Here is a 26,761-nt window from a genome sequence, read left to right as displayed (position 1 = left end):
ACATAGAATAAAAACACATGAATGTCCAGAGTTGTTGCCGTCTTGCTGTGGCATGTGTTTCCCTCCGATCTCATCCACACACACACACACACACACACACACACACACACACACACACACACACACACACACACACACACACACACACACACACACACACACACACACACACACACACACACACACCACACACACACACACACACACACACACACAACACACACACACACACACACAGAGTATGAGTCACCATCTAACAACGATGTCACACTGCTGCAGTTATGTCACCTTTAAAGCGGTTGTCATGGGAACAATTCAATCGCACAATGCAGGGAGACTCACACACTCACACCTGCATTACCACACACACACACACACACACACGCACACACACACACACACACACACACACACACACACACACACACACACCACACACACACACACACCACACACCTACACACACACTGTCATCATTTACAATGGCTGTGTAAATTAGTTTTTCCTCTGCGGACTCTCGCAGCTGGGTGGGAATGGATGAATAATTGTAACACAACAAAGTGACTCATGGAGATTAAGCTCTGACATCATGAATCGATATGGACTTTACTACGAATGAGAGACGGGATCAATAACAGAGACTGTGTGTATTGGAAACTTCCAACACATTTGCTTTGCTTTTTTTGTAATGCCTTGTTAAAGGACAGAAGAGTGGTGCAGTGATGGCGTATTTTTTTAGGCTGACAGCCAGTTAGTTATCACAAGATCTCCCACGACAAAAAACACAAAATAACATTGGTGACAAACATTTATGATACTTACATGTTTTATGCAGCAGGATAATCTCCACATATTAACAGCACCTTATGATTTTGAAGTAAAAAGCTAACTTTATAGGCTCGAAATGAACCACATGGCTGCGCATCACCTATGCTAAGCTAAAGGTGGCTAATGTTTAGATTGATGACGTTTGGTCGTTTTTTTAGCCACCTTTTTCATGTGGACATTCACACATGCAGCATTCACTGAGGTATTTTAATGTCGTAGAACAAAACGTGAACAAATTGGTGAAAAAGTGAAAAAGCTTTTGAACCAAAAACAAACTTGTTGAATTGGAGACGAGGTGGTAAGTGGTGAAATGCTGACTCATTTCCAGTGGCGGTTCTAGACCAATTTGACTGGGGGGCCACTGGGGGGGCCAGATATTTTCTGAGGGGGGCACAATAAATGCAGGACGAAAAAGAGAACTAGACAGTATGAAGTAATTGCGCATAAGAAAACAATGCAATACAGTTATTGGTATTTGTTTCAGTACACTTATTTATTTCAGATAGATCTTATAGTTATTACTGTTAGCTTCAGCTTAAGTTATAGTGCAATATTTGCACTAACACCATATTTATATGAAAATGAAGGCAATGAACAGTTACATCTCTACTTTACATAATAGTGTCTGCATAATCTCACATTACAGCAACAAAATCCTGCGGTTTTTGGCAAACCGAGTACCAGAAAATATACATTTAAAAACAAATAAATAAAAAACGTTTCATTGTTAGGGGGGGCCACAGGGGTCAGTGTTAGGGGGGCACTAGAACCGCCCCTGCTCATTTCCGTCGGTAAATAAAAATAGATGTTAGTTCTGAAAACTCCAGACTCATTCCCCGGTTATTGGACTCATTCCTGCACTCTGTAGTGCTCCAGTGAAGCTCTTGCTTGTTTTTGTTGTGTGATAAAGGAAAAAGCACTAGACAAACACGACATAATTTGGTAAAAAGATTAAAGCTTATATTGATGAATCAATATTTTATATTTCACTGCAGTTTACACGAATTTGGGTCTTCTCCTTCTCTTCTCGTCTTGCTTATTCCTCTTTAAATTGTATTGGCTACACACCCTTGTTTTCCACTGTCTCTTTTCCAGCCATCCATCAGCAATCGATACAATTCTATTCTGAGCCCGGCTTCAGCTCGGTGGAAAACCAAACATCACAAACACACACACATACAAACACACAAACACACACACACACACACACACACACACACACACACACACATACACACACACACACACACACACACACACACACACACACACACACACACACACAAAGAGAGAGGCGCCGTGCAACAGAGAAACACAGGAATCACTCTGAGGAGATGCAGTCTGGAGAACGGACACAGGGTGGCGCTGTTCGATCAGAGACAGTAAACCTCTGTACCATCAGACACAACAAACATCTGTTCGATCAGACACAACAAACATCTGTTCGATCAGACACAACAAACATCTGTTCGATCAGACACAACAAACTTCTGATAGAATAGAATATATCTTAATACAAAGTACAACAACTCTCACTGCAGTAAAAAATAGACTAAATAAATAAATAAGAGTGATAAAAGCAGAAGTAGTAGTGATGACAGTGCAACGAGATAACATTTCAAGGTCAATGTGCATATTTACACTTACAGTCTAAATATATAATAGTAAAATAGCCATAAGTATTTCTAATCATGTCCCAACATCAGGGCAACGACACACGTTTGGTTCCCTTCCCTACAACATTTTTGAGTCCAATGAAACACAACAGAGAAAGAGGAAAAGAAAGACATACATGGAAAAACCTTAAAGGTCACTCATCATGCTATTTTTAGGCAATAGCATAGGCCTCAGATATACAAATATATAAAAAACATGTCTATGAAGTTTTGTGCTCAAAATACCAAACAGATCACCCATTCTAGCCATGCCTCATATCCCTCTATTTCACTTCCTGTTTCAAAAGTGCTGATTCGGGTATAAAGCTTTAAAAAAGGAGGGGTCTGAGCTCATGCGGGACCCAGCAGCTACTGTCTAAACTAAATGCTGCCGTGATGAAACGCCATATCATGGATCATCAAGGATTGTTTCTGAAACAGTATGGAGCTCAAAGGCTTTCTCTCTTGCTGGTTATACCACAAGGTGAGTTTCTTTTTACTTCCTGCTTCTTCACACACATGCTCTCCAGTACAGGTTAGCTCTGAGTGTTAGCGATGCTAATGTAAACACCGACCATATTACGTCCAGAACAGTCGGGCATTGTTTCTGATAGCAACGTTTCTGATTGGGCCGTGGGTCCACATTTCAGATGTTACGTCATATCGGACGCAAATCTGGATCAGCTCCGTTGTTCCCCGTTTTTAGAGATTTGGGTACGGAGGAAAAGAGAGAGGGTTTTATTTTCTGACGCTGCGTGAGTTCCCCGACACACCGGGGACACATGGTTATGTAGAGAAGACATCACAAGGGGCATTTTCCATGATAGGTCCCCTTTAAATGGACTGTAACCAAGAACAGTAACTTAAGCACTATAAAGTCGTGTTATGTGCATGACTTTTACTTCACTAACGTATTTTAATGTTATGCTTCTTTATTCTTCTAATCCTCTACATTTCAGAGGTATTTCAGAGTATACTTTTTACTACACCACTTTTATTTTACTGCTCTTTGCAGATATCCAATACAAAATCAAGTAAAAAAGTATTATATATACTCATAGATTAACCTCGCAGTAGCCTATACAATTAAATGAAAATTAGCCTAACTTTAACCAGAGCATTGAAGTAATACACACATACTGTATATGCATCACTAATTATAATCCAGTTATATAACAAATATTATTCTGTCAGATTTAAAGTTATGTCCAAATCTCCAAAATGACATTGCATTCATTTGACAGATTCAGATGATCCTTTTTTTAGTTGTGAGGATATTTAGTAAAAGTTTGAAATCAATCTTTAACAGCACTGACAGGCGGTTCAGTGAAGCTAATATTCAGTAACAGTGAACATCTGGTCCCGGCTGTTCAGACAAACTGTAGATAATTAGGGAGTTAAACTAACCATGAACACGTCCTTGTGTTTGACGGATACATTCATTTGTAAACCTTCACATGACAACAAACCACAAAGACATTCGGCTGCTGTGAGCCCTGCACCGTGCTGCATTCAGGGAACATCAGTGAGGACAGCTAATGGCTCTGTGGGAAACTCGACCTTTAAAATGAAGGTTACATCCATTATCGGCTACCTTTAGGCTAGTTTAACTCCCGACTGCCTACTCACTCTCTTCCTCTCTGATATATCTCCAACTCACACTCGTTTTACCTTCCTTCCATCACTGTTCACGTTACATCCCAACCACTATAGATGACTTATACCTCACGTGAAATGCGAGAGCTTCTCGAAGGGTCCAGAGTTGGGAAATGGTTCTTCCTATTTTTCTGTGTTCATGTGCTCAAAGTTGTAAGAAATACTTAAAAAATTATATAGGTGTTTCTTCTACTGTCTATTGTGCCAATTTCTCCAAAATGCACGAGTGGGTGTAAGATAATGCATCATTTGCATATTCAAACAGGAACTTAAAGAGTATTTGCAATATAAAAGATAGCTTTCTTAAGTTGGGGAAGTTTCATGATGATATACATTAATTAAAAATGTGACCCTATTCACTACGTGTGTCCACTTCATCTCACTTGTTTGATTAAAATAAGTATTTGAATATACCTCCAGAATAAATGGCTCATCACATTGGTTTGTATTTTTGCTGTGTACTCACAGTGCGCCTGAATGTCCCATGAGAGTCCTGGGTAAATTGCACTGTCAACAAGGGACAGCAAGAGGGTGGAGGCGGGGCCTTGCTGCATAAGGAAGCAGGGCTGTGATTGGTCAGCAGGAGGACAGAGCTGAGAGGGTGATTGAATGGGACAGAGAGGGAGGGGGGGTCACAGAGTGGGGAGAGAGAAAGAAATAGTGAGATAGCAGCAGATGGACTGTAGCCTAACAACGGATATACTGTGTGTGTGACAGTGTGTGTGAGAGAGTGGTTGTGAATGAGTAGCAGCAATCTTCTTTCATGTCCTCTGGATTTGCACGCAGTGAGTAATAATCCTCTGGAGGGAGGAAAGGGATACAGACAAGCGAAAAGGAGGCAGAGTGAACACTTGCTCTTCACACTTCACAAGCCCAGCAAACTCTTCCCACCCTGTCATCAATGCACAGGACAGGAGGGGCTCCATAAATGCTTCGGACTGTAGAGGGACACTGCCTTTCTTGATTTTGCAGAACAAGATCATTGTGTAAGCTAGAGGAGTCAGGATAGGTGAGAAAGGGAACCTTTGGGAGCACAGGGACGGGGGGTTCTCTCTGGTGAAGATGAGTCTGGACCCTGTGCAGGTGATGAGCGGACAGGTCAAGGAACTCAAAGTTGGCCCTTCGTCCAACGGGGACAGCAGAGGATCATGGGAAGAGAAAGAAGAAATTGACCAGGATAACGTGGGCCTCACCACAAAGCCAAAACCAGTAAGTTTGATTCAATTACAACTTAATCTCTGACTGTCTTTGTTAGTGATCTGGGTTTATTCGAGGCCAATGCCTGGAGCCTTTTGGTGCAAAGGTCAACAAATGTCCCCAAAAATGTCTCCATAAAAGACCACTCTGTCTCTGTCCTGTCTTTTCCTCTATCCTGCTGCTGCTACCCCGGCTTAGCCTTAGAGTCAGATGTTTACGTTGCGCACGTGCAGATTCAAGTTTAAATCATGAATGGGGGGCTTGAGTTAAGGTCACAGAGTTTGGTATCAAACTTCTACCATTCTAGCAAGAGATGAATTATCAGCAGTGAACACTCTTCAAACCTCATTAATGTCAAAGTAATCATAAGTTATAAGCCTCATAAGTAATAAGGCGATGCTCATACGCTTACCTACATAATAATTGTTCAAAGGACTTTGGGCTAAAGGCTCAGTCACATCAGATTTTGTCCAATGAATTACACCATTTGCAATAAGGGTTAGAATAGGATGACAGTACTCTAAAATATAAGTATGCAACTTAATTTATAGCAGATAAATAAAACTACGTAAATGAGGAATGCATGAAATATGACTGCATGCCCCGGCTCTGCTTCTGAGAAACGTCTCTACTTGAAACCGTGCCGACATTAGACTCACTCGGTGTTGTGTATTGCATCACAGGAGCTCAACATACTGTACAGGTCAGAGTGTGCAGACAGTGAACCTGCTTTAAGTGACTCTGAAACAGCAATTACTGTTGGAGAGCAGAACAGAGGGCAGACGAGCTAAAAGAAGCTAAAATCTGAGTAATATCCGCTCGTTGAGGATTAGTGCAGTGGTGTATTTTCCGACTGTCAAAAGCATTAGTGTTTAATGCAATCCGATTATTAATTTCTGGGAAACAGATTATTACATTACATGTCATTTGTTAGATTATTAGAAAGCAATATGACGGTTATAACTGATCATTATATGTTGTTGTTGTTGTTGTTGTTGTTGTTGTTGAGTACAAAACATATCACCACATGAAACTGGATGTTTCTTAACATGGTAAAAATAGTATTTTTAACATTGAAATAAACATTAGATTTGTACCATGTTGTTGATGTTCAGATATCTCTGTAAATGCTAAATGTGTCCTAAAAGTTATGTATCTATCTTAACATGTATAGTTTATTTTATTAAACTATTTGAACATTTGGTAGGCTTTATATTTCTATTGTTACACTTCACAAAAAGACACATATTGAACTCAACATTTTTTTAATTTCTACATTGATTTTAGAATAATTTGATTTCAAGCTGTCTCAAAATTCAAGTAATAATGTTACCCTAGTTATACTTTTCCATGGTTGGAAACATCCTTATGCATAATTGGCTAAGAAGGAGAATGACAATGGCCATTTAATTAATATTAAATGGCCAGTTCTAAGTAGCGTTATAATTTAATGTAGCCATTAAATCCGAGCGTGAGAACCGAGAGAGGAAATTGTTTTAGTAGCTCTAGGTGAGACAAAAATGTGGGCTTAAATCTACGATCCTTAACGACGATGATGAAGTGGTTCAAAGAAAAAACGAAATCTTGCTTTTTTGTCTGAAAAAACACAATAGCAACTGTGCAAGGAATAGCCTTGTTGTGTTTATATGGCGCACATGTTAGCATGCCAGCTAACTCTTTACTTCCTACAGTGGTAACCTGACCAATAACTAAAAACAACTTTGAGTATGGTTGCAGGTTATGTTTAAAATGTTGTTTTCATAAATGGCAAGTCAGCTGTATTTCTCCACTGTGCGTAAACCGAGATGGCAAGCTATTAAAATGTAGCGGCTACACATGGGGAAGTTTACACTCCTGCAGCCCCAGCCAAGTGTTATTTGAGATCAACATCTCTACAACTTCTCCGTTAGTCTCCTGAAAGCTTGTTCTGATTTGTTTAAACCGTAAGTTAAATGTTAAAAAATATGAAACAATGATATCCTCTTTCCGGCAGTGGCTCAGTCAGTAGGGGCTTGGACTGTGAGCCGTAGGGTTGCCGGATCAAGTCCCCGACCAGACCTAAAATATGGAGTGTGGACTGCTACTTGGAGAGGTCCCAGTCATACTTGCCAACCCTCCCGATTTTCGCGGGATACTCCCGATTTCATAGCCCTCTCCCGGTTTCCGACAAAATCAGATTTACACACGACTGTTTCCACTCGGACTTTATTACAGCTACACCATTGTTTGGTTTCCATGGCAGCGCGTCTCTTTAGTAGCGTGCGCAACTAGATAGTCACAGAAAAACAGAACAAGGATAGACAACTCGACCCTCTGTTCACTCCTTTCCTGGTCCAGCCCATCAAGAGGATGGTGCTACAGGCCGCAAGGCATTGCACTCAGAACTACAATAAGCACATTAATGTTAATCTAACAGCTCCGTTGATCCACTAGCACCCCCCCCCCACCCGCGGTGGTTTTGAAATGCTCCCGATTTCTGAGGTCTCAAGGTTGGCAAGTGTGGTCCCAGTTCACCTCCTGCCACTCACATTGCTCCCCGGGCGCTGTACAGTAGCTGGCTCTTAGTACTAGTTTCCTGGTGCTAGGATGGGTTAAATGCAGAGAACACATGTCACTGTGTGTGCTGTGTGCTCTGCATGTGTGACCATTAAAGAGGGGTTCATCCCTCCCATTCTATTCTATTGTGTAGGCAAAGTATGTAGCCTTAAGCTAACGTGAAGCAGTAGTCTGATTTTACATTATACTTATTCATACTTTATCCTACTCTGTTGTACAAAAAAGGATTATTCTTTAGTCCTATGTTTCCTAAATAGATCACTGTTAGCTTATATAACTATCTAGCTAAAGCTCCAGCTGCAACAGTGTCATTTCAGGATAGGCTGTTCTCATTCTTTGAACTAGACTTTTGAGTGTTACAAATGGCCTTGATGTAAATCACATTCATTTAGTGTGTAATTCAGTTAGTAATAAGACAACAGTTCTGTCATCTTTCTTAGTATTAGGTGAGGTTTAGATTATTGTCCTTTGAATGCTTGTAAAGTACCAATGTTTTTGAATAATTTAAAGCAATCTTTCAAAAATATGTGAATACATATGAAACAACACCTTGGACACTTCATATTTTCTCAATAAGACAAACAAAACACCGACCAAAAACTGTATACACTAAACATGTAAACAAACAAGTTCACTTCCAGGGTCTCCGTCATTCCCTGACTCATTTCTGATTAAAATATTTACGTAATTTCAGACAAGCAAGTACGTAGCTGTTTCTGGAAGAGTGGGCAGTCACTCCAGTAATACTATATCTGCCAAGGCCTCAACAGACTGCATCATCTCTGGCCTTTTACCTATCTATAAATATCAGGCCCCCTGCCTCTGCTGCTCACCCTCCACCCTCACTCTCTGCTCACACTTTCACCTCTTGGTTTTTCCCACTGCTACTGCTACTGTTCTGTCTCCGTCTGCTGTCTGGAAATCCCTCTCACTTCTCTTTTCATTCTCACTTGAATGGAAGGGATGTCTCACCACCTCAGATATGTAATGCCAGACAGATGACTCGCAGATCTCTGCTATACACTTGTACCAGACCTGCTGATCTGGCAGAGCTCTGATAAGATTAATACAGAGGATTGGAGGGAGAAGGAGGGGGAAGGTCCAACATAATTTCCTTTTTTATGCTTTATTGGACCATAAATCGTGCTGTAATCCATAGGTGCAACATGAAATATACACCTATAGGTTGAGTCTTCATTCCCAGTAGGTTTAATCTTATCCACTTTCGTTTACCATCACTCAAATCAATGAGTATGAGGTGATTATGGTGGGTTCCCATGCAGAGGAATCTTTTTTAATGATGCATTCTCAGTGGGTAAGAGGCCTGCTGAGAGAGGGCAGGCAGTTAACACTTCCAGTATCGAATCGCAGCAAAGAACCAGCCTCTGGGATCACTCCCAGACAGTGTGACATGTTATTCATAGAGTAAACCGACTCTACTGGATAAGCTGCACCAAAGGTCTCTGACTGAGAGGCACAAATAGAGAAACCCATGTGTAACCACTGCAAACAATACAGACCTGTTTAATGCAACTATCTGTGTTGAAAAACCTGATTTCAGTATTAAGTATTGTTTACAAAATATCAATTTTAACTACGTAAAATGGAAAGATTCAATCCAAAGTCAATTCCAATCATGTCATTTTGGGTGGATTTTGGGATGGGATGTTTTGTCAATGATAATGGTAAATGGATTTTCTCTGAATACCCGATAATCAAAAACAAACTGTCATTTTGCTAAGGTGACAGGGAGGCGCACCCGGAAGGTGGAGGGAGGCGTGTTTTTTGTAAGTATGTCCAATCATCATGTGAGGTCAAAAGTTGTGTCCTTGGCTACTGAATGACCATCACCACCACCCTTTCACTTTGTTTTGACCTCCTCTGTGATGGCTGTCGTTGTGCCGCATGATCATGGACACACCCACTCTACTAACCAACAACCTGCCCTGATGCATCGTCACGTGTGCTCTCATGTTGATTCATCCTTTACCAGATAGTCACTGGCTGGACTGAGCTAATAGACCAGCATGCTTTGGACTAATTACTATGGCCACAGGGTGCTACGACTCATGGAACGCATGCTCATTATTAGTTGACATATTATAAGAAAATGAAAATGTTTCCAATTGTTGTTTTCAGAGAACATCAACTGGATATTGGTTAAATGTTTCAAATGTAAAAAAAATATGCTTTTGGTCATATTTGTGGATCCTATAAGTTGAAATCCTCTGCTTGAGTGATTCCCATGGCAATAGTTGACTGCTATTTGAGGGACAGCAATAAAACCAAAGCCTTGTAAAGGCTTTTGATAAGCAACAACAAAAGCGTAAGGGAACAAAGCACAAGACTTAAAGGTTACCTATTATGCAAAATCACTTCTATGTCTAATCAACATGCTCATCTTGTGTCCCCTCTTCTTCATGTCTCTTCTACATCAACATGTGTCCCCTCTTCTTCATGTCTCTTCTACATCAACATGTGTCCCCTCTTCTTCATGTCTCTTCTACATCAACATGTGTCCCCTCTTCTTCATGTCTCTTCTACATCAGCATGTGTCCCTCTTCTTGATGTCTCTTCTACATCAACATGTGTCCCCTCTTCTTCATGTCTCTTCTACATAACATGTGTCCCCTCTTCTTCATGTCTCTTCTACATCAACATGTGTCCCCTCTTCTTCATGTCTTTCTACATCAAACATGTGTCCCCTCTTCTTCATGTCTCTTCTACATCAACATGTGTCCCCTCTTCTTCATGTCTCTTCACATCACCATGTGTCCCCTCTTCTTCAGTCTCTTCTACATCAACAAGTGTCCCCTCTTCTTCATGTCTCTTCTACATCAACATGTGTCCCCTCTTCTTCATGTCTCTTCTACATCAACATGTGTCCCCTCTTCTTCATGTCTCTTCTACAGCAACATGTGTCCCCTCTTCTTCATGTCTCTTCTACATCAACATGTGTCCCCTCTGTGTAAAGAGATTCTGAAAGTTTCAGGAAAAAAGATTCTCTCTCTTTTTGTCCTGATCCATTTATATAAAAACTTGTCTGAAAATGAGCTGATCAGATTTTGGCCACTTTATGATGTCATAACGATGTTTTTGACCCCCCCCCCCCCCCCCTTATCACCTGAATCTCCTCCTAGAGCACCATTGAGTTCTTTGTAACCAAATCTCTCTCAGAGGGGCGTGGGGAGGGGCTCCTTATTTTCATCTAAAGTAACAGACAGAGAATCAGCACTTTGGAAACAGGGCTGAAACAGAGGGGATTATGGGTAATGCTGCAATGATCTGTTTGCCAAACACTTCAGAGACATGTTTTGTATATATCTGAGACCTGTGATGTATTGTTGAAGAACAGTATAATAGGGGATCTGTAAAGGAACGAGATGATAGGGCCAATGGAAGAAGCAGGTCTGGATGGAAACCAGTGTGACGGGAGCCCTCTGGAGGACAAGCAAGATGACCAGTTGTCTTGAGGACCTCTAGAAGACGACCAGAGAGATAAGGACATGGGAAGGGCAGCTCAGGAGATTGACAACAATGGCGGAGTCCCCTCAGGAAGTTGAAGACAGAGATGGGTCCAATCTGAAAGGCAGCCTAGAGTTCTACAACTGGGACAGGACCGCTCTCTAGGACACAGATGGTGATGGGACCCTCCTAGAGGATGGACTCAGAGATGGGACCCCACTGGAAAATGGCTATGGAGAAGGGACCTCTCTTGAGGACAACAAAGAACTTGAAGTCGCAAACAGGATCTAGAAATTGAAGATTGGGTACTGGTTCGGACCAGTAGATAACCGAGTAGGAGGCAGGAATTTTGGCAACAATACGCAAATACAAACCCTGTAAAAACGAGAGGCAAAGCAATGGTTATGCACCGTTAGCGTTTTAGACTTCAGTTCCTTCAGGGGTGTCAAACTCAAATACACAGTGGGCCAAGATTAAAAAATGGGTGCTAGTCGAGGGCCGGACTGGTTCAATGTTTATTGCAGAACTTATTGAAATGAACTTATTGCACATATTAAACCTGGAACTAACAACGTTTCAATGATTGCCTATAAAAACAACATTAAACATTAAATAATCAGCTGCATTCATTTCTTATGGCTCTATCTGCAGCTTTTCCAGACTCATTTCTTATGATTTCCCACAGGCCAACAACAGCTTCAAAAAACAATTTCCCTCAAAGGAAAAAATAAACATGCCCTGTTGTCTCAAGAAAGAAAGTGCAGAAGGAAACATCCATTAAACTCAGGTTGCTGCTCTGTGATGCTAGTTCAAGCAGATACTTGGCATCTCATCTTGGGTGCAAGTTCATCAATGTTTGGGCTCAGGCTCTGAGCGGAGGAGACCCTCAGGATGGAGTGAAGGTGTGCGTGCAATATACCGGCGGGCCAGATCTAATAGTGATTAGAAATTATCCTGCGGGCCGAAATTAAATCCACCAAGGGCCTGATTTGGCCCCCGGGCCTCGAGTTTGCCACATGTGCTTTATAGCATTGGGCCAATTGTGCTTTTAACCAATTGTACACATTTCATTACAGTTACTAAAATGTAAGCCAAAAATCGATGCAATCTAGCCTCTTTTCAGAAAGCAACAGCAAGCTGACCTAGTTCGCTATGGTAACCACTCATTTCCAGTTAAAAAGCAGTTTTCCTGACTTCCGGAAGTTTGATCAAACTGAAAAAGTTATTATTAAATGAGTAAAAGAAGGCAAAGCTCCATATGTGTGTGTTTTTAAACATCCTGAGTATTCATCTAATTATTTCCTGACCAATTGCAGCCTTCACATGCACCCTGAGGAGCAGTGGTTCCCAACCTGGGGGGCGCCAACGATCGCAGGGGGGGGGGGCGGCTGGGGGGGGGGGGGGGGGGGGGCCTCAGATGATTTGAGGCCAAATATCATATTTAGACTTTTTTTTTATTTATTTTTTTACATATAATTGTAACGCAATACATGATTGTCGCTAAAAGACTTGTCTCTACATTACAATACAATATAAAAAATAATTGATTAATTAATTTGAATACAAATTCAAGTTATTATTAAAGGCATAAAAAGACAGAAATGTATAATTCTTTCTTTGATAGAAATGTTTCTTCTGCCCGTAAAGTGTCCAAACCAGGCTTTGCTGGATAAGCGCATTTTTAAAACATAGTCATTGTCCATGCCGGTTTCAGTTGGATTATTTGTCACAGTTCAGATCGGTCTCCTCCATTTTGATTATTTACGACTTTTGAATCCACATAAACACATCGGCTAAATCCGGCTTACTTTGAGCATGTGTTTTAAACCGTTTAATCCCTTTGTGAATTGGTTCCACTTGCGCCGTCCTTTCATTTCTTCATACAGCGGGAATCCAAATGAATTAATCCTGAGTCCAATAACCATCAAAATCACTCCAATAGTGCTCCTTAATTACGCTTTCATCCTCCTTTAACAAAATACTTCACATTCATCCAGTTTGTGACAGTAGTTGAGTGTGTGTGTGTGTGTGGGGGGGGGGGGGTGGCCCTTCCAACAGGAGTCATTTGGGGGGGGCGGCCCTTCCAACAGGAGTCATTTGGGGGGGGGGCGGCCTTTCCAACAGGAGTCATTTGGGGGGGCTCTTGGGAAAAAAGGTTGGGAACCCCTGCTGAGGAGGATCGCTCTCTCTCTCTTTCTCTCTGGTGACAACATAAAGCTATTCTTATCAGTGTGGTAAAAACATTACCTTTACAAACGCTTGTATTTGGACACATTGCGATGTGTATTCACAGACTTCAGGCAGACGACGTGTGTCTTTAGCCAAGTGTCGAGTCAAATTGATTGAGTCTAACTGTTACATTCAAAACATATGTGCATTGTACCGACATAAGATACCACTCATATCATTCAAAAGTATTGTGTATATGTGTAAGAACATTCATTACAATGACTTTCATAAGCATATAAATACTTTTTGCTGACAGTGCTTTCATCTGACTTTAATCTGATTAAGATGTGGGGCAGGATTAGTCTTGAAGTGACGTGTGTTTGTGCGTGTGTGTGTATACATATTTGTGTGTTTGTATACGTGTGTGTAAGAACGTGCTTTAGGTAAGTAGGTGACAAGTCAGCAGGCAGTGCTGCTGCGTTGGAATAAATAGAGGGACAGTGAATCAGTGCCCTTGTGAGCGTATTAACCAGCATAGGGGAATGGACCCTAACATGCATGTGGTTCATAACACATATTCCTTCTCCCACAACAAACACACAGAGTGGATGTACACACAATGTTTTTTTCGATAACCATGTTGTGCTACTATGCAATAGTTCATGATATCATTACTGGCAGAATGCATTATTTAGACCCAACAAAAATAGGCTTGCACCTAAATGTATGTGTAACTCAACCACACATTTAGGCAAAGTTGCTACAATGCTCACACATAAGGACTTTAACATGCACATAATTGTACTTAAATTATTTGTTTTTGGTTAGTCTCAACTGTCTTCCCATCAGTCCGGCATCACCTGAGGTCAGCTGCCCACTTCAGGCACTAATACCGGCTGCCCCCATAAGTATGCAAAGCTCCCCTTTCAAACACTAGCACCCAAATGTAAACACACACGTTAGGAAACATGGGGCCACTGTGCCATCTGTTTATTGGGGCAGCATAGTATTCAATAAGAATCACGTACACACATACACACTGACACACCAACACAGCAGACAGCTCCAAAAGTATCACACAGGGTTCTGTTATTGCATGTTGCTTTGGTCGAAGCACACTCACCAGTTGACATACATATCATAATCTCCTGTCGACATATCACCTTCTGCAGTTACCGTCAGTTTAAGCCTCTTGTAAAATAGTAAAAGTCACCCTTGTAAACGCATGTGCTTGTAAACATTTAAGGTCCCATGTCATGGCCATTTCTACTGATCATAATTCCATCGCTGAGGTCTACTAGAATAAATGCATATTGTGCAATTTTCCAAACTCACATGGGTTAGGGTTAGGGGAGGGTTCTACAGCATCTCTGTATAGTATGTGTATTCACTCTGTCCTAAATGGCTTGTTGGAGCTCCTGCCCCCCCCCCCCTCCCTCCCTGTGAGCCCAGTGGCCGTCTGAGACACAGCGAAACCCAGCCCGAAACACACACACACCCGCAGCCAGGCTGGGTTCCACGGTGTCTCGCTGACCCCAGTGAGCCAGCTCACAGTGTCCCGCTCCTCGCAGCAGCGAGCCTCGCAAAGTCCCGCCGTGTGTGTGTGTGTGAGGAAGTCCGTGGATTGGTCCAAACGTAACGGCTCCGCAGACGTAACGTAACGGCTCCGTGGATTGGTCAGCCGTTACGTTACGTCACTATACCCGAAATACGTCACTATACCCAAGAAGTAAACAATGGAAAAAGAGAAATCTCCAACGAGGCGTTCTGGGGCAGCATAGACAGGTCTTTCTGTATTAGAGTTTTACTCGCTACAGGGTGTACTTTGAAGGTTTGTGACTCTGCAGACCGTTTACATGCAGAAAAACCTTCATAACTCACAAGGGGACGGGTAACAACCAGAAAAGCATGTCATGGGACCTTTAAAGTATTATTAGCAGAGTTTGAGGGTCACTTTTGTCCCATAGGTAAAAATAGGCTCATTCAGTCCTTCCACCTCTCCTCCCCCTGTGTTTACAAGCATCGTCGCAATGATTAATTAATGCTCGCTCATCTTTAATCTCTTTCTCTGTTACCTTCTTCTCAAACCTTTTTCTCTCTTGTCTTTTTTTCTGCAGCCAAAACCAGAAAACGCAGTGACCGTTGCCGTCTCTTCTCGAGTCTTGTTTCGGACCGAGAGGGAGCAGAAGGTGTTTGAGCAGGACGGCGTAGAGGAGTATCTGAGGTTCCAAATCGAACATGAGAACGAGCCCTTCACCCCTGGACCTGCTTTCCCCTTCGTCAAGGTTAAAGTCGCCCAAACACACACTTAACAGAGGCTTTGTTCTGTCCCAAGCTTCCTTACTGACTGCTTCTGTGTCCTTAAAGGCTCTGGAGGCGGTGAACTGTCGTCTTCGGGAGCTGTACCCACAAAGTGAAGAGCTGTTCGATATTGTTTTGGTGACGTACAACCATGCCCACGTTGGAATCCGGCTCATCAACACCATCAACCATCACAGTAAGTCGTGCAGAGATCAGATTATAAAGTGGCTCCAAGCTGAGAAAACAGGTGCTTTACAGCCAACATCTTCTTCAGAGTTAGACAGCAATGGCGGTAACACATCAGGTGAATTTAGCAACTTTGGAGCACTATAAAAGTATACAATGTGGGAACAAGAATATTGGCTTTAACATAGATTCCTATCATCAGGTGACATCCTGTTGATAGGTTAGTAAAGTATCACATTTCAGACACCCACACAGACACTTAAAGTTCAGTTTGACAAGACCATTATCTTAATCTCCATGTAACCAAACTAAATATATAACCAGGACGGTCAAATTCTATCTAATTTGGTGGATGACATCTATTTTAAGACTATAAGAAGTCAAGTTAAAAGTCAAAATTGGCACATAATGGTTACAAATTGCACAAACTGTTTCCCAGTAATGCACATCCCAACATTACATAAATGGCCATTAATGTATGTTATGATTTCTATAGTGTTGAATTGAATCATTTCGACTTAAGGAAAGCAAATGAAGACTTTAAGAAGGAAGACTTTGCTTTAACGAGATACTGAAGCTGACACAAGCTGCGCTGAGACAAACATCAAAGTGTATGAACAGCTGATGCTTCCCAGGGACATCTCAGACCCTGTGGTGACATCTTCCTGTTCAGCTTCTCAAATGTTTTTCATGCGCTTGGAGCTTCAGACTGAGTTCAAGTTTACGTCCACTGGGATGTAAGAATAATTCAAGAGGCCCAAAACAAAAACAGGTCCGGACGGAGCCACAAAAGCGAGGCTTGGCCTCCCAGATGCTTCCACGTTAGATCTCTCTGATGGTTCTCTGCGTGAACGGCCCAATGCGTTCAACCTCTGACCTTTACGGCATAACTTAAGGAAAACATGGCTGCTCTGATGTCACAGAGTTAAAGGTTTGTTGCAAAGGGTATCCACAGTTGACATAGTCATAAACAATGATTGAGAAAGAAACACTTACCCTGCTCCTTAGCTGTTTAAAGCTGAATCTGGGCTCTTAAGGAAACATTAGGATACTAATTGATTTATCATCACCGGTTTACATTTGATATTTTGGTAATGAGGTTTAACATTTCTCTCTTCCACTTGGGGGGAACTTAACTGTTGGCGATGAAAGCATATATGCTCGCCAACATTTACATGCCTCTACTTTGCATTTATACAACACACCGTAGGAGGACCCAAGAGCCACAATGACTGGCAGGTCCTATAAGGTGCTCCGTGTGCGGCGAATTAAAATGTTATGAGATGACATTAGGGTTCTCCGTGGAAATCAAAAATTGGAGCACAACATGACATCCCACATCTAAACGGCACAATGAAGCAAATCATTCTTTGATGTGTCTGAAGTCTCTCTGCATTCCTGCTGGTTTCCGGCCGTCCTATTACCATGTTTTAGATCTTCTGAACAAGCAAATAAATCATAAGAGGATAAGTGATAAGAAAATATTTTTGAAAGGGGAGAAAAAAACATACAAAGACATCGACTTTCGGGACATTTCCCACAAAGTGACTCCCACGCACCCGTTTGAAAGGCAGCGGACGCTTGGGAAGGTTGAAATGATGGGTAGCACAGGGGCCAACATCACCAGGGCCTGACTACAAAGCTAAATAAACTTTTAAGGAAATCTGTAGAAGACAGAGGGTTCTTTGAACTCTGTTTATTTCAATTGCTTAGTGTCTATTTTCCTCTGTCTCCATCCGGTGTCTTTGTTTCGACAACTTTGAAATATATTGCAAAAAATGTGCTCTAGTGCAGTGGTTCCCAACCTTTTCTCCCAAGAGCCCCCCCAAATGACTCCTGTTGGAAGTTGCGCCCCTCCCTGCCCCACACACACACAAGGGGGGGGGGGCGCAACAGCGGTAATTAAAGTCTCAAAATGCTACAACTACTGTCACAAACTGGATGAATGTGAAGTATTTTGTTAAAGGAGGATGAAAGCGTAATCAAGGAGCACTGTTGGAGTGATTTTGATGGTTATTGGACTCAGGATTAATTCATTTGGATTCCCGCTGAATGAAGAAATTAAAGGACGGCGGAAGTGGAAACAATTCACAAAGGGATTAAACGGTTTAAAACACATGCTCAAAGTAAGCTGGATTTTGCCTATGTGTTTATGTGGATTCAAAAGTCGTAAATAATCTACAAAATGGAGGAGACCGATCTGATCGGAGCAACTGTGACAAATAATCCAACTGAAACCGGCATGGACAATGACTATGTTTTAAAAATGCGCTTATCCAGAAAAGCCTGGTTTGGACACTTTACGGGCGGAAGAAACATTTCTATCAAAGAAAGAATTATACATTTCTGTCTTTTTGTGTCTTTAATACTAACTTGAATTTTTATTCAAATGAATTAATCAATTATTTTTTATATTTTATTGTAATGAAGAGACAACGCTTTTAGTGACAATCATGTATTGCGTTACAATTATATGTAAAAAAAAAATTAAAAAAAAGTCCCAGGTTGGGAACCACTGCTCTATTGCATACGTACAAATATAACCAAAGCTACCCTTTACCACCCTGATGTGGGTAGAATGAGTTAAAAGTTAGAAAAAGGTACCCAATAGCAATACAACGGCAATACCCTATTGTCCAGAACTTCCACATGTAAAAGCTAGGTTCAATACTTAATGCAAACCAGACATTTGTTTAGATGAAAATATCTCAGATGTTTCTTTAATTCGATGAATCATACAGTTTTTCACAGAGACAATTGTCAATGTCAATGATGGATCGAATAAACACAGGACTTTCATCAAGGAGTCAATGTTGAGGTAGTTTTACTCAGTAACGAAGGCAAATAACTTAACATATCTCACACCTTCTAAATTACATTAAATGCGTGATTATTTGAACTCAAAACATAATCTCTTCCTAAACCTTAAGGTGTTTAAACTGCTCGCATTTCAAAGAGCATCTTTCGCTGGTACTCGCCAATATGTAAATTAGGGAGTCATTGGCGAACTAAATATTCACTCTTTTAGGCATGAGGACAGGTTCGTTCAATCTGGGGCAGCAGATTTTTTTTATTTTATAATTTAGTTATTGGTTGCAGCACGTAGGATGGAAAAGCCTGTATATCTTCTTCTGCACCGATTTTGACCATGACTCTATATTTTTTAAAATGCATATCTCTTTAGTTCCTTATCCTTAAGGCCATGCAGTATAAAGTGAAATAAGTCTAAGACACGTTTCTTGCCTGCTGCAGTTTTAAATAAATGCCTTTACCTTGCCATCTTGACACCACTCTCCGTTCCACATTAACCTTCTCTCTTACTATATTTCCATCAATCTTAGATGTCACCTATTCATTCACACTTTATTATAACCCTCAATCTTCTCCTCTCAAACTCATTCTTTCACATCACCGACCCTACAGTACTTTACCTCATAAATACCAGCTCATTTCACCTGAACAGCTTTGTAATCATGGATCTTATTACCTAATATCATTCTTCGCTCGTTCTCCGCGTACCATCGCTCCACTGCTCTTTGGATCAGTTTTCAGCAGCTGAATTAAGCCTCTGCATCAGCCAAAATGCAAACAGACACCACCGGTAGTCATTCCCCAGCAGACCTCTCTTTCCCCTTATTTGACCCCTCTTTGGATCCTCTCCAAGCACTTATACGTTTTTCCTTTCACCCTGAACCAGAAAAACCTCTCTACTCGACCGCCATGATTCCAAGAATTCACGTCAGATTAAAAAGCTACAGTTCTCTGTTCTGTTTTTGTGACTTTCTTCTGTGTCTTAAGGTGTAAAGACACACATAAATACACGTATCAATGTTGTAATGGGTCTGTACTGCTGCCGATGTAACACATTGTACTGTATGTAGACATTTGACGATGCACTGAAATGAAAAACCTTGTTGTTGTTTGCGTCTCTTGTTCCCAGACTTGTTTATCGAGAGGTTTTGTATGACGGGGGGAAGCAGTCCCATCGGCTACCTGAAGGCCTGGCAAACCAACCTCTACCTGTCTGCAGACGCCGACAAGGTCAGGGAGGCGCTGTCTGAAGGTGAGAAACGTAAAAATCATAGAATAAAAACACACATTTGTACACGTAAGGCAAGGCAAGTTTATTTATATAGCACCTTTCAACACAAGGCAATTCAAAGTGCTTTACAAAAAATGAAAGACATTAAGAAAATGGCATTTAAAATCAGTCATTAAAAAGAAAAGATAATCAAATAAACATTAAAAGAAAAAAGTACATGGATAAAAGTTACAGTGCAGTTTAAGATATGAATAGTTCAATTAAAAGCAGCGGCAAAAAGAAAAGTCTTTAGTCTGGATTTAAAAGTAGTCAGAGTTGCAGCGGACCTGCAGGTTTCTGGGAGTTTGCTCCAGATATTTGGAGCATAATAACTGAACGCTGCTTCTCCATGTTTAGTTCTGACTCTGGGGACAGAAAGCTGACCAGTCCCTGAAGAACGTACAATGTGTTAGTGCGCTAGTGTTACATACTGAAGTCACTCTGTTACTGAAGTATACAAAGGAGTCCAATGGAGGTGGTCTATGGACAGCGTAAGTGTTTGGGAGAAGAATATTTTAGCCTTTGCAGACCATTTACATGCACACAAATCTATATAATACACTAGGAAAGGGACATTTCAAAAAAGCATAATTGGACCCCTTTAAACTTCAATTGAAATGGAAGGAATAGGTGTGTTTATAATACACACACAGCAAGCTGGAAGTAAATGTTCTGAATCATTTAGTTCCTATTTGCATTATAAGTGGCAGTGACTGACGTCTGCTCCGGTGCTGCAGTCACATCACCATAAACCAGAATATTGATTTCTTCCCCTCTTTGTGTTTCCTTGATGGTTTCCTCCATGTCATGGCACATCATGACTTACACTGAAGCGAACACCAACAGGATGTAAAACATCATTTGCTCCGGCTGTAGCTCTGAATCAATCTTTGAAAACACGTAGCACTCTCTGCCAAAGAAATACAAAATGTTAATTTTCTCTGCTGACAAGGAGCTGGAAACAGAATACATTGATGTGTGATTTGTCGGATTGGGGTGACAACTGCTTCTGAGGGTTTAATTTTGTTCGGTGCGGCACATTTCATGCTACATTATTAGTGTCAAAAGTGAAGAGCAAATGCAGAGGAGAGTCAGATATGGTTGAAAAAGGGGAAAAACTGTGACGCAAATTCCAAATGAAAGAGGAAACCTGTTGCAAACCAAATAAAAGACAGGATGTGTTTTAGCTCGTTGCCACATATGTGTTTTTATTTAATTTTCTATAAAAAACAACATACTGTTTTCACTCTGGTGTCTGTGTGTCGAGGGCTGAGGGGAAATTAACTGGAGTGCCTCCAAAGGTTACTTCAGGGACATTCTGCATGTGACTTACACACTTCATGTCACTAATTGTGGGAAGCACACACACACACACACACACGCACGCGCACACACACATGCACGCACGCACACACACACACACACACACACACACACACACACTAACAATTCAAGCAAAGTAAGAGTCCTTGACATTCTACTTGAAAGGTCTTAATTAGCTACAAAGACATTTGTTAATACTCTCTGTACGCTTGAGGTCATATTTGTTCTGAGTGTTGTTATGTAACACTGCAGATGTAACTTGATTTGTTCTAATGCTAGCAGGAAACAAGGAGATGAACACAAAGCACAAAAAATGCTTATTTTTAATATGACCCAGACAGCATAATCAAGGCATCTATTCATCTATTTAAAGTTCATTTAGCTAACATTTGGGTGTGCTACATAATATTTATTTCAAACAGTACAAACTGAAGTTTCCTTTCAATTATATATGTTAAGTATAAGACTGAAATGTATAACACAATAGGCTGTTTGTCGTGATTTATGAGGAGAAACCAAGAAAATCAATGTCAAATCTGACATTCAGCTTCCCTATATTCCCTAATGAAATATGTTTTTCCTAATTTGACCATCACTGCAAATGTTATACTGAGATTTAAATGTGAATCAGGCTAGTATTCGGGACGGTAAAGTGCATTAAAGTGCATGGAAGTGAAATTAATGAATTGAGAAAAATAAAGTCTCTTGATAACTTGACTTAAACTCCCACTGTACAGTTGACATATATATTCAATTTAATATTGTATAATCCATTCCTTGCCCAATTATTGTATATATAATATCCTGAACTATTCATATCTTAGACTGCACTGTAACTTTGATCCATGTATTTTTTCTTTTAATGTTTATTTTATTAGCTTTTCTTTTTAATGATGCCATTTTCTTAATGTCTTTCATTTTTTGTAAAGCACTTTGAATTGCCTTGTGTTGAAAAGTGCTATATAAATAAACTTGCCTTGCCTAATATCCTTATATTTTGTTACTGTAAATTTGTATTTCCACATGTATATTTTTTTACTTTATTTTACTTCCATTTCAGAAATATTTTGGATTGTTTATTTCTAGTGTTTTCATTTCTCTTATTATTCTCTTATTGTACATTGCCTTGTCTTTTTATGCTGCTGCAACGTAAACATTTTTGGACTCTTTCCAAAAATATATTTGTAATCCTTTTCTTATTAACGTCTCTTCCTGTGTTTTCGCTCAGGCATCGCAGCAGCCACCATGTTCACGTCGGAGAAGGTCACAGAGGTGTCAGAGTCCCAGCTCAGGGTGGCATTCGATGGTGACGCCGTCCTCTTTTCCGATGAGTCCGAACGCATCTTCAAGGCTCACGGGCTGGACAAGTTCTTCGAGCATGAGAGGGACAACGAGGACACGCTGCTGGATCATGTAAGTATCCCAGGACGTCTATTTGGACACTTCCTCTTGAACAGTATACTCTGCAGACACCATTCATAAATAATATGAAATAACACTAATTATAGATAGAATCAGTACAGATGCATTTCACTCTATCCAAGAATGTTGTTTTGTCATTTGTAATTAAAAAGAAAGCTTTAAACAATTATCTCCATCGAAGCCTCACATTGCTATTTCCTTGCAGACCCACTCAACTGTAAATGATTATGCAGATCATGTTTTCAATTAACAATCCAGTTTTATCACCTGGTTATTCTATGAATAAATTATGCAAAATTATATGATAAATGCATTCAAAAGTCATTGGTATTCAGACTGTTAGTTTGTGCATCTCTCTTCAGTCAAACAGCCAGCAATTATTACAATTGCTTTAAGCTGTGCAGGCTTGAAAACAAATGGTGCGTACTTGGTGCTAATTCAATAACAATGAGTGTGCAACATGTTAAGTGTGACTTTGGCACAGGGGGTTTTTATAAGTGTCCTCCAATCAGAGCGTCAGCTGTTTGATCCAACCAACTGCAGTCAACCTGTGGAAATGTACTTTTAGCTAGGATATTGAAGTGTATGTAAGGCAAGGCAAGACAAGTGTATTTATATAGCACCTTTCAACACAAGGCAATTCAAACATATTATAAAATGGCATTTAAAAACACTCATTTAAAAGCTAAGATAATAAAACATGAATAACAATGTTACATTAATTAAAGTTACAGTGCAGTGTGAGATACACACATCTGAAATGCTTAGCTCTGACTCTCAGTCATTGCTAACTTTTTAGCAGAAATAGTTTTCTTTGACCTCACTTTCTTTCTACTTTCTTTTTTAACTTATCCTTTAGTTAGTGTTGGGTGAAATAATCGTTCCTTTCCTTTCCTTCCTCTGTGTTGCAGGGTCCCCTTAAAGGCTTCCTGGAAGCACTTGGGAAGCTCCAGAAAAAGTTTTACGCTAAAGGCCAGCGCCTGGACTGTCCCATCCGAACGTACTTGGTCACAGCACGCAGCGCCGCCAGTTCTGGGATCCGGGCGCTAAAGACCCTCAGGGCCTGGGGGTTGGAGATCGACGAGGCCTTGTTCCTGGCAGGAGCACCGAAGGGCCCCATGCTGGAGAAGATCAGGCCTCACATCTACTTTGACGATCAGATGTTTCACGTGGAGGGAGCTGCTGAGATGGGCACGGTCGCTGCACATGTTCCCTACGGCATTGCACAGAAACATAACGCCAAACAGAACATCAGTGTGAGGAAATAGACGGCAGGGCTTCACCGTCATCCAGCCAGAAAAACAGAACAAGAGAATGAAGAAATGTCTTATTGAAGAATAAAAGTGAAGATGAGGATTTCCAGAGAGTTTGGAAAGATTAACTTGTTTGTGGAAATGCATCATTTCCATATAGTAGCCATTGTATTGTAAGTTTGGTTAATCAAAATGTAAACTGTCTCAGCTAAATGCTATCACATTAAATACAGGTTGTATGCTACTGCTTTAAATAATATCAGTCATTTAATAGACCATTATCAGTTGTAATCCTAAAGTATTGATTTGAAGTGGTATGGCCCAACTCTACCTATTAGTTGGCTCTGTAGGCTGTTATAATATACTGGTAAGCTGGATCACTGCAGGTAGATTTTAATTGTTGGACGGAGACCTCTAGTGGCCATAATAATTTTGACTGAAGCAAGAAAGGAAGTCAAATATTAAGTAGGATAAGCAAAAAAGTATGTGTCACTTACGTCGCATACGTAACTTATGCACACAAGTAAAAAACATAATTATTTTAATGGTAATATTACATTTTCCTTAACCTTACAAGGAGGGTTGTTTCAATTATCAACTTTAAAAACACGTTTAAAACTGCAAATGTATCACTTTCAGACAAGATGGTGCAGTTTGCCCTGTCTGAACATTATAACAGTATTTGATAATAACTGATAACAGATATTTAATAGGCTGATAGTATTTACATATGTTGACAGGTCAAGTAGAGGTCTTGATCCAGAGTTGCTTAGCGTTCCTAAGCTTTACATTTCAAGCCTCAATCTACCCAAAATTGAAGTGTTTTGTCAAATCTTGCATTATGGTACATTTGAAGGTGCTTTCAAAATGCTGTGTTGACCTGTTATTTTCTGTCATATTCTTTATAAAGAAGGTTCCTCAGTGAATACAGAAGGAATGGTTTCATATTTACATAAGTATAGCATTTTAGATTACAGTGTATGTTGGCAACACATGAACCAGAAGCACAATGCAGAGATATTTTAATGTACAGATGATAATGTACTATAGCACAAGAGTCATAATATGTAGTTACTGGGTTTTTCTTCACAATAATGTAAAATTGTCTGTTTGTATATTACTGAAGAAATCAATATTATCTATGTCGTGTTGGTCCAAAAATACATATAGAAAGCCATACGTTTCAGTTGATGCCTTAGTTTCAAGGAAGACACTATTTTCAGCCAATGGCAGAGTGGTAAGCTAATACTTTTTCTAGAAAATTCTCAACAACTGTTACATGGTTTGCAATAACATGGAAGTAAAAGCATTGAGGATCCGAAGACAATGATTTAGTGGTGATTCCCTACATTTTCATGGTCACATGAATTGGTCACAAAAGTGTCAGTTCATGCTAAAACACCTTTAAGCTAATGGCTAATTCCCCATAGGCCTCAGTTGTACATAATACCATCATCATGCTAACGTTTATCTTCTAAGCATGTTAAAAGTATTTAATTACAGAAGGCATTGTAGTATTTTATTACTCAGTCTATACATTTAGACAGCCATACGTTTCAGTGGGTGCCTTCAAACAGACACACCAGCTCTGAATTCCCTTTAACTGCAGTTGTGCACTAAATTAGCATGCTAAAGTTGACTATGCTAGCATGCTAATGTTAATGGTTTTGAAGCTGATCTTAGCCTAGTACAGTGGTTCTCAAAGTGGGGGGCACGCCCCCCTGGGGGGCGCAGAGACATGACAGGGGGGCGCGAGAGACCAGGAGGAAAAATGGTCATTAAAAAAAACAAAACAAAAAAATCATAATTTGAATTATTGATTCGAAAATAATATGATACAGTACAGTACTATTACGTCTGGGTCTCTGTGTTTCATTAAAGCTCGGCTCTGTGTGCGTGTGGAACGAGCCATTTTGTGTGCGTGCGTGAGCGAGAGAGAGAGCGCACCGGTACCGGAGATCGTTGTTGTTAGCGTCTGGTGCTAGCGAGCTACGCTAACGGATATAAGGAGTTTTTTCAACAACAAAGTGGAGGAGAGCCCTCTCCTGTCAGACTGAGAGACTCAGTGAACTAAAGGACTCTCTCAGTGTTTAGATAGTTAACTTTAGTCTAAGTTATATCAGTGGGTCTCAAACGTTTTGATGTAAACAATTATTTCCGAGGCACATGTTTATATGATCATTATAGTTAAAAATAAGAGAATAAATGAAAAACAGCTATGAAATACTATATGACAGTAAAAAAATAATAAAGTTTAAAAGGGGAGTGATTTGTAAAATATCCATAAAGAAAAAGTAAATCTGTTTCCAGTTCTGTTTCAAATGGGTGTTGAGAGAGGTATCCATAGATCTCGTCATTTTGCTCTCAAAGTGCACCAGATTGATGCTTTTAACTTCAATATTTAGAAATAAATCTTCCCGGGGGAGCTTGCCCCCGGACCCCCCTATGTGAGGTCCACATACCACCTATAAAAATAGCACTTGACCCCTGCTTACACCTATATGCCGTGAGCTGATTATCGAGCCTTCATTGTAACAGTCACGGGTACACTGTGTGTGTGTGGGGAGTGTTGCAGTAGAAAGTTCCTCTGTAGCGCCCGGTACATAAATGGGAAACCCTAAATGTTTGAGCACCCTCTATGAAACGTCAAACTACCCCACAGAACCCCC

General features: G+C 40.5%; 1 protein-coding gene across 2 annotated transcripts; it reads left to right on the top strand.

The window, feature by feature from the left end:
- The first annotated feature begins 4,802 nt into the window (after positions 1-4,802).
- nt5c1aa (5'-nucleotidase, cytosolic IAa) lies at positions 4,803-25,025 on the top strand. 2 transcript variants are annotated; one of them, XM_034195814.1, is made up of 7 exons: positions 4,803-5,348; positions 9,635-9,679; positions 15,644-15,811; positions 15,894-16,023; positions 19,954-20,076; positions 22,646-22,830; positions 23,751-25,025. In XM_034195814.1, the coding sequence occupies exons 1-7, from the start codon at positions 5,202-5,204 to the stop codon at positions 24,105-24,107; spliced, it is 1,155 nt and encodes a 384-aa protein (XP_034051705.1). In that variant the 5' UTR covers positions 4,803-5,201; the 3' UTR covers positions 24,108-25,025. The 2 variants fall into 2 exon arrangements, with proteins under 2 accessions (XP_034051705.1, XP_034051706.1); XM_034195815.1 differs by lacking the exon at positions 9,635-9,679.
- Positions 25,026-26,761: the final 1,736 nt, after the last annotated feature.

The sequence above is a fragment of the Gymnodraco acuticeps genome, unplaced genomic scaffold, assembly GCF_902827175.1.
Source record: "Gymnodraco acuticeps unplaced genomic scaffold, fGymAcu1.1, whole genome shotgun sequence".
NCBI classification, from domain to species: Eukaryota; Metazoa; Chordata; class Actinopteri; order Perciformes; family Bathydraconidae; genus Gymnodraco; species Gymnodraco acuticeps.
The sequence above is the reverse complement of the archived record's forward strand: the minus strand, read 5'-3'. Positions and strand labels throughout refer to the sequence as shown.

Coding starts and splice junctions, on each gene's coding strand:
- nt5c1aa (XM_034195814.1), top strand. CDS start 5,202: ATGAGTCTGGACCCTGTGCAGGTGATGAGCGGACAGGTCAAGGAACTC. Junction 15,812..15,893: donor CTGCTTTCCCCTTCGTCAAG/GTTAAAGTCGCC, acceptor GTGTCCTTAAAG/GCTCTGGAGGCGGTGAACTG. Junction 16,024..19,953: donor CAACACCATCAACCATCACA/GTAAGTCGTGCA, acceptor TCTTGTTCCCAG/ACTTGTTTATCGAGAGGTTT.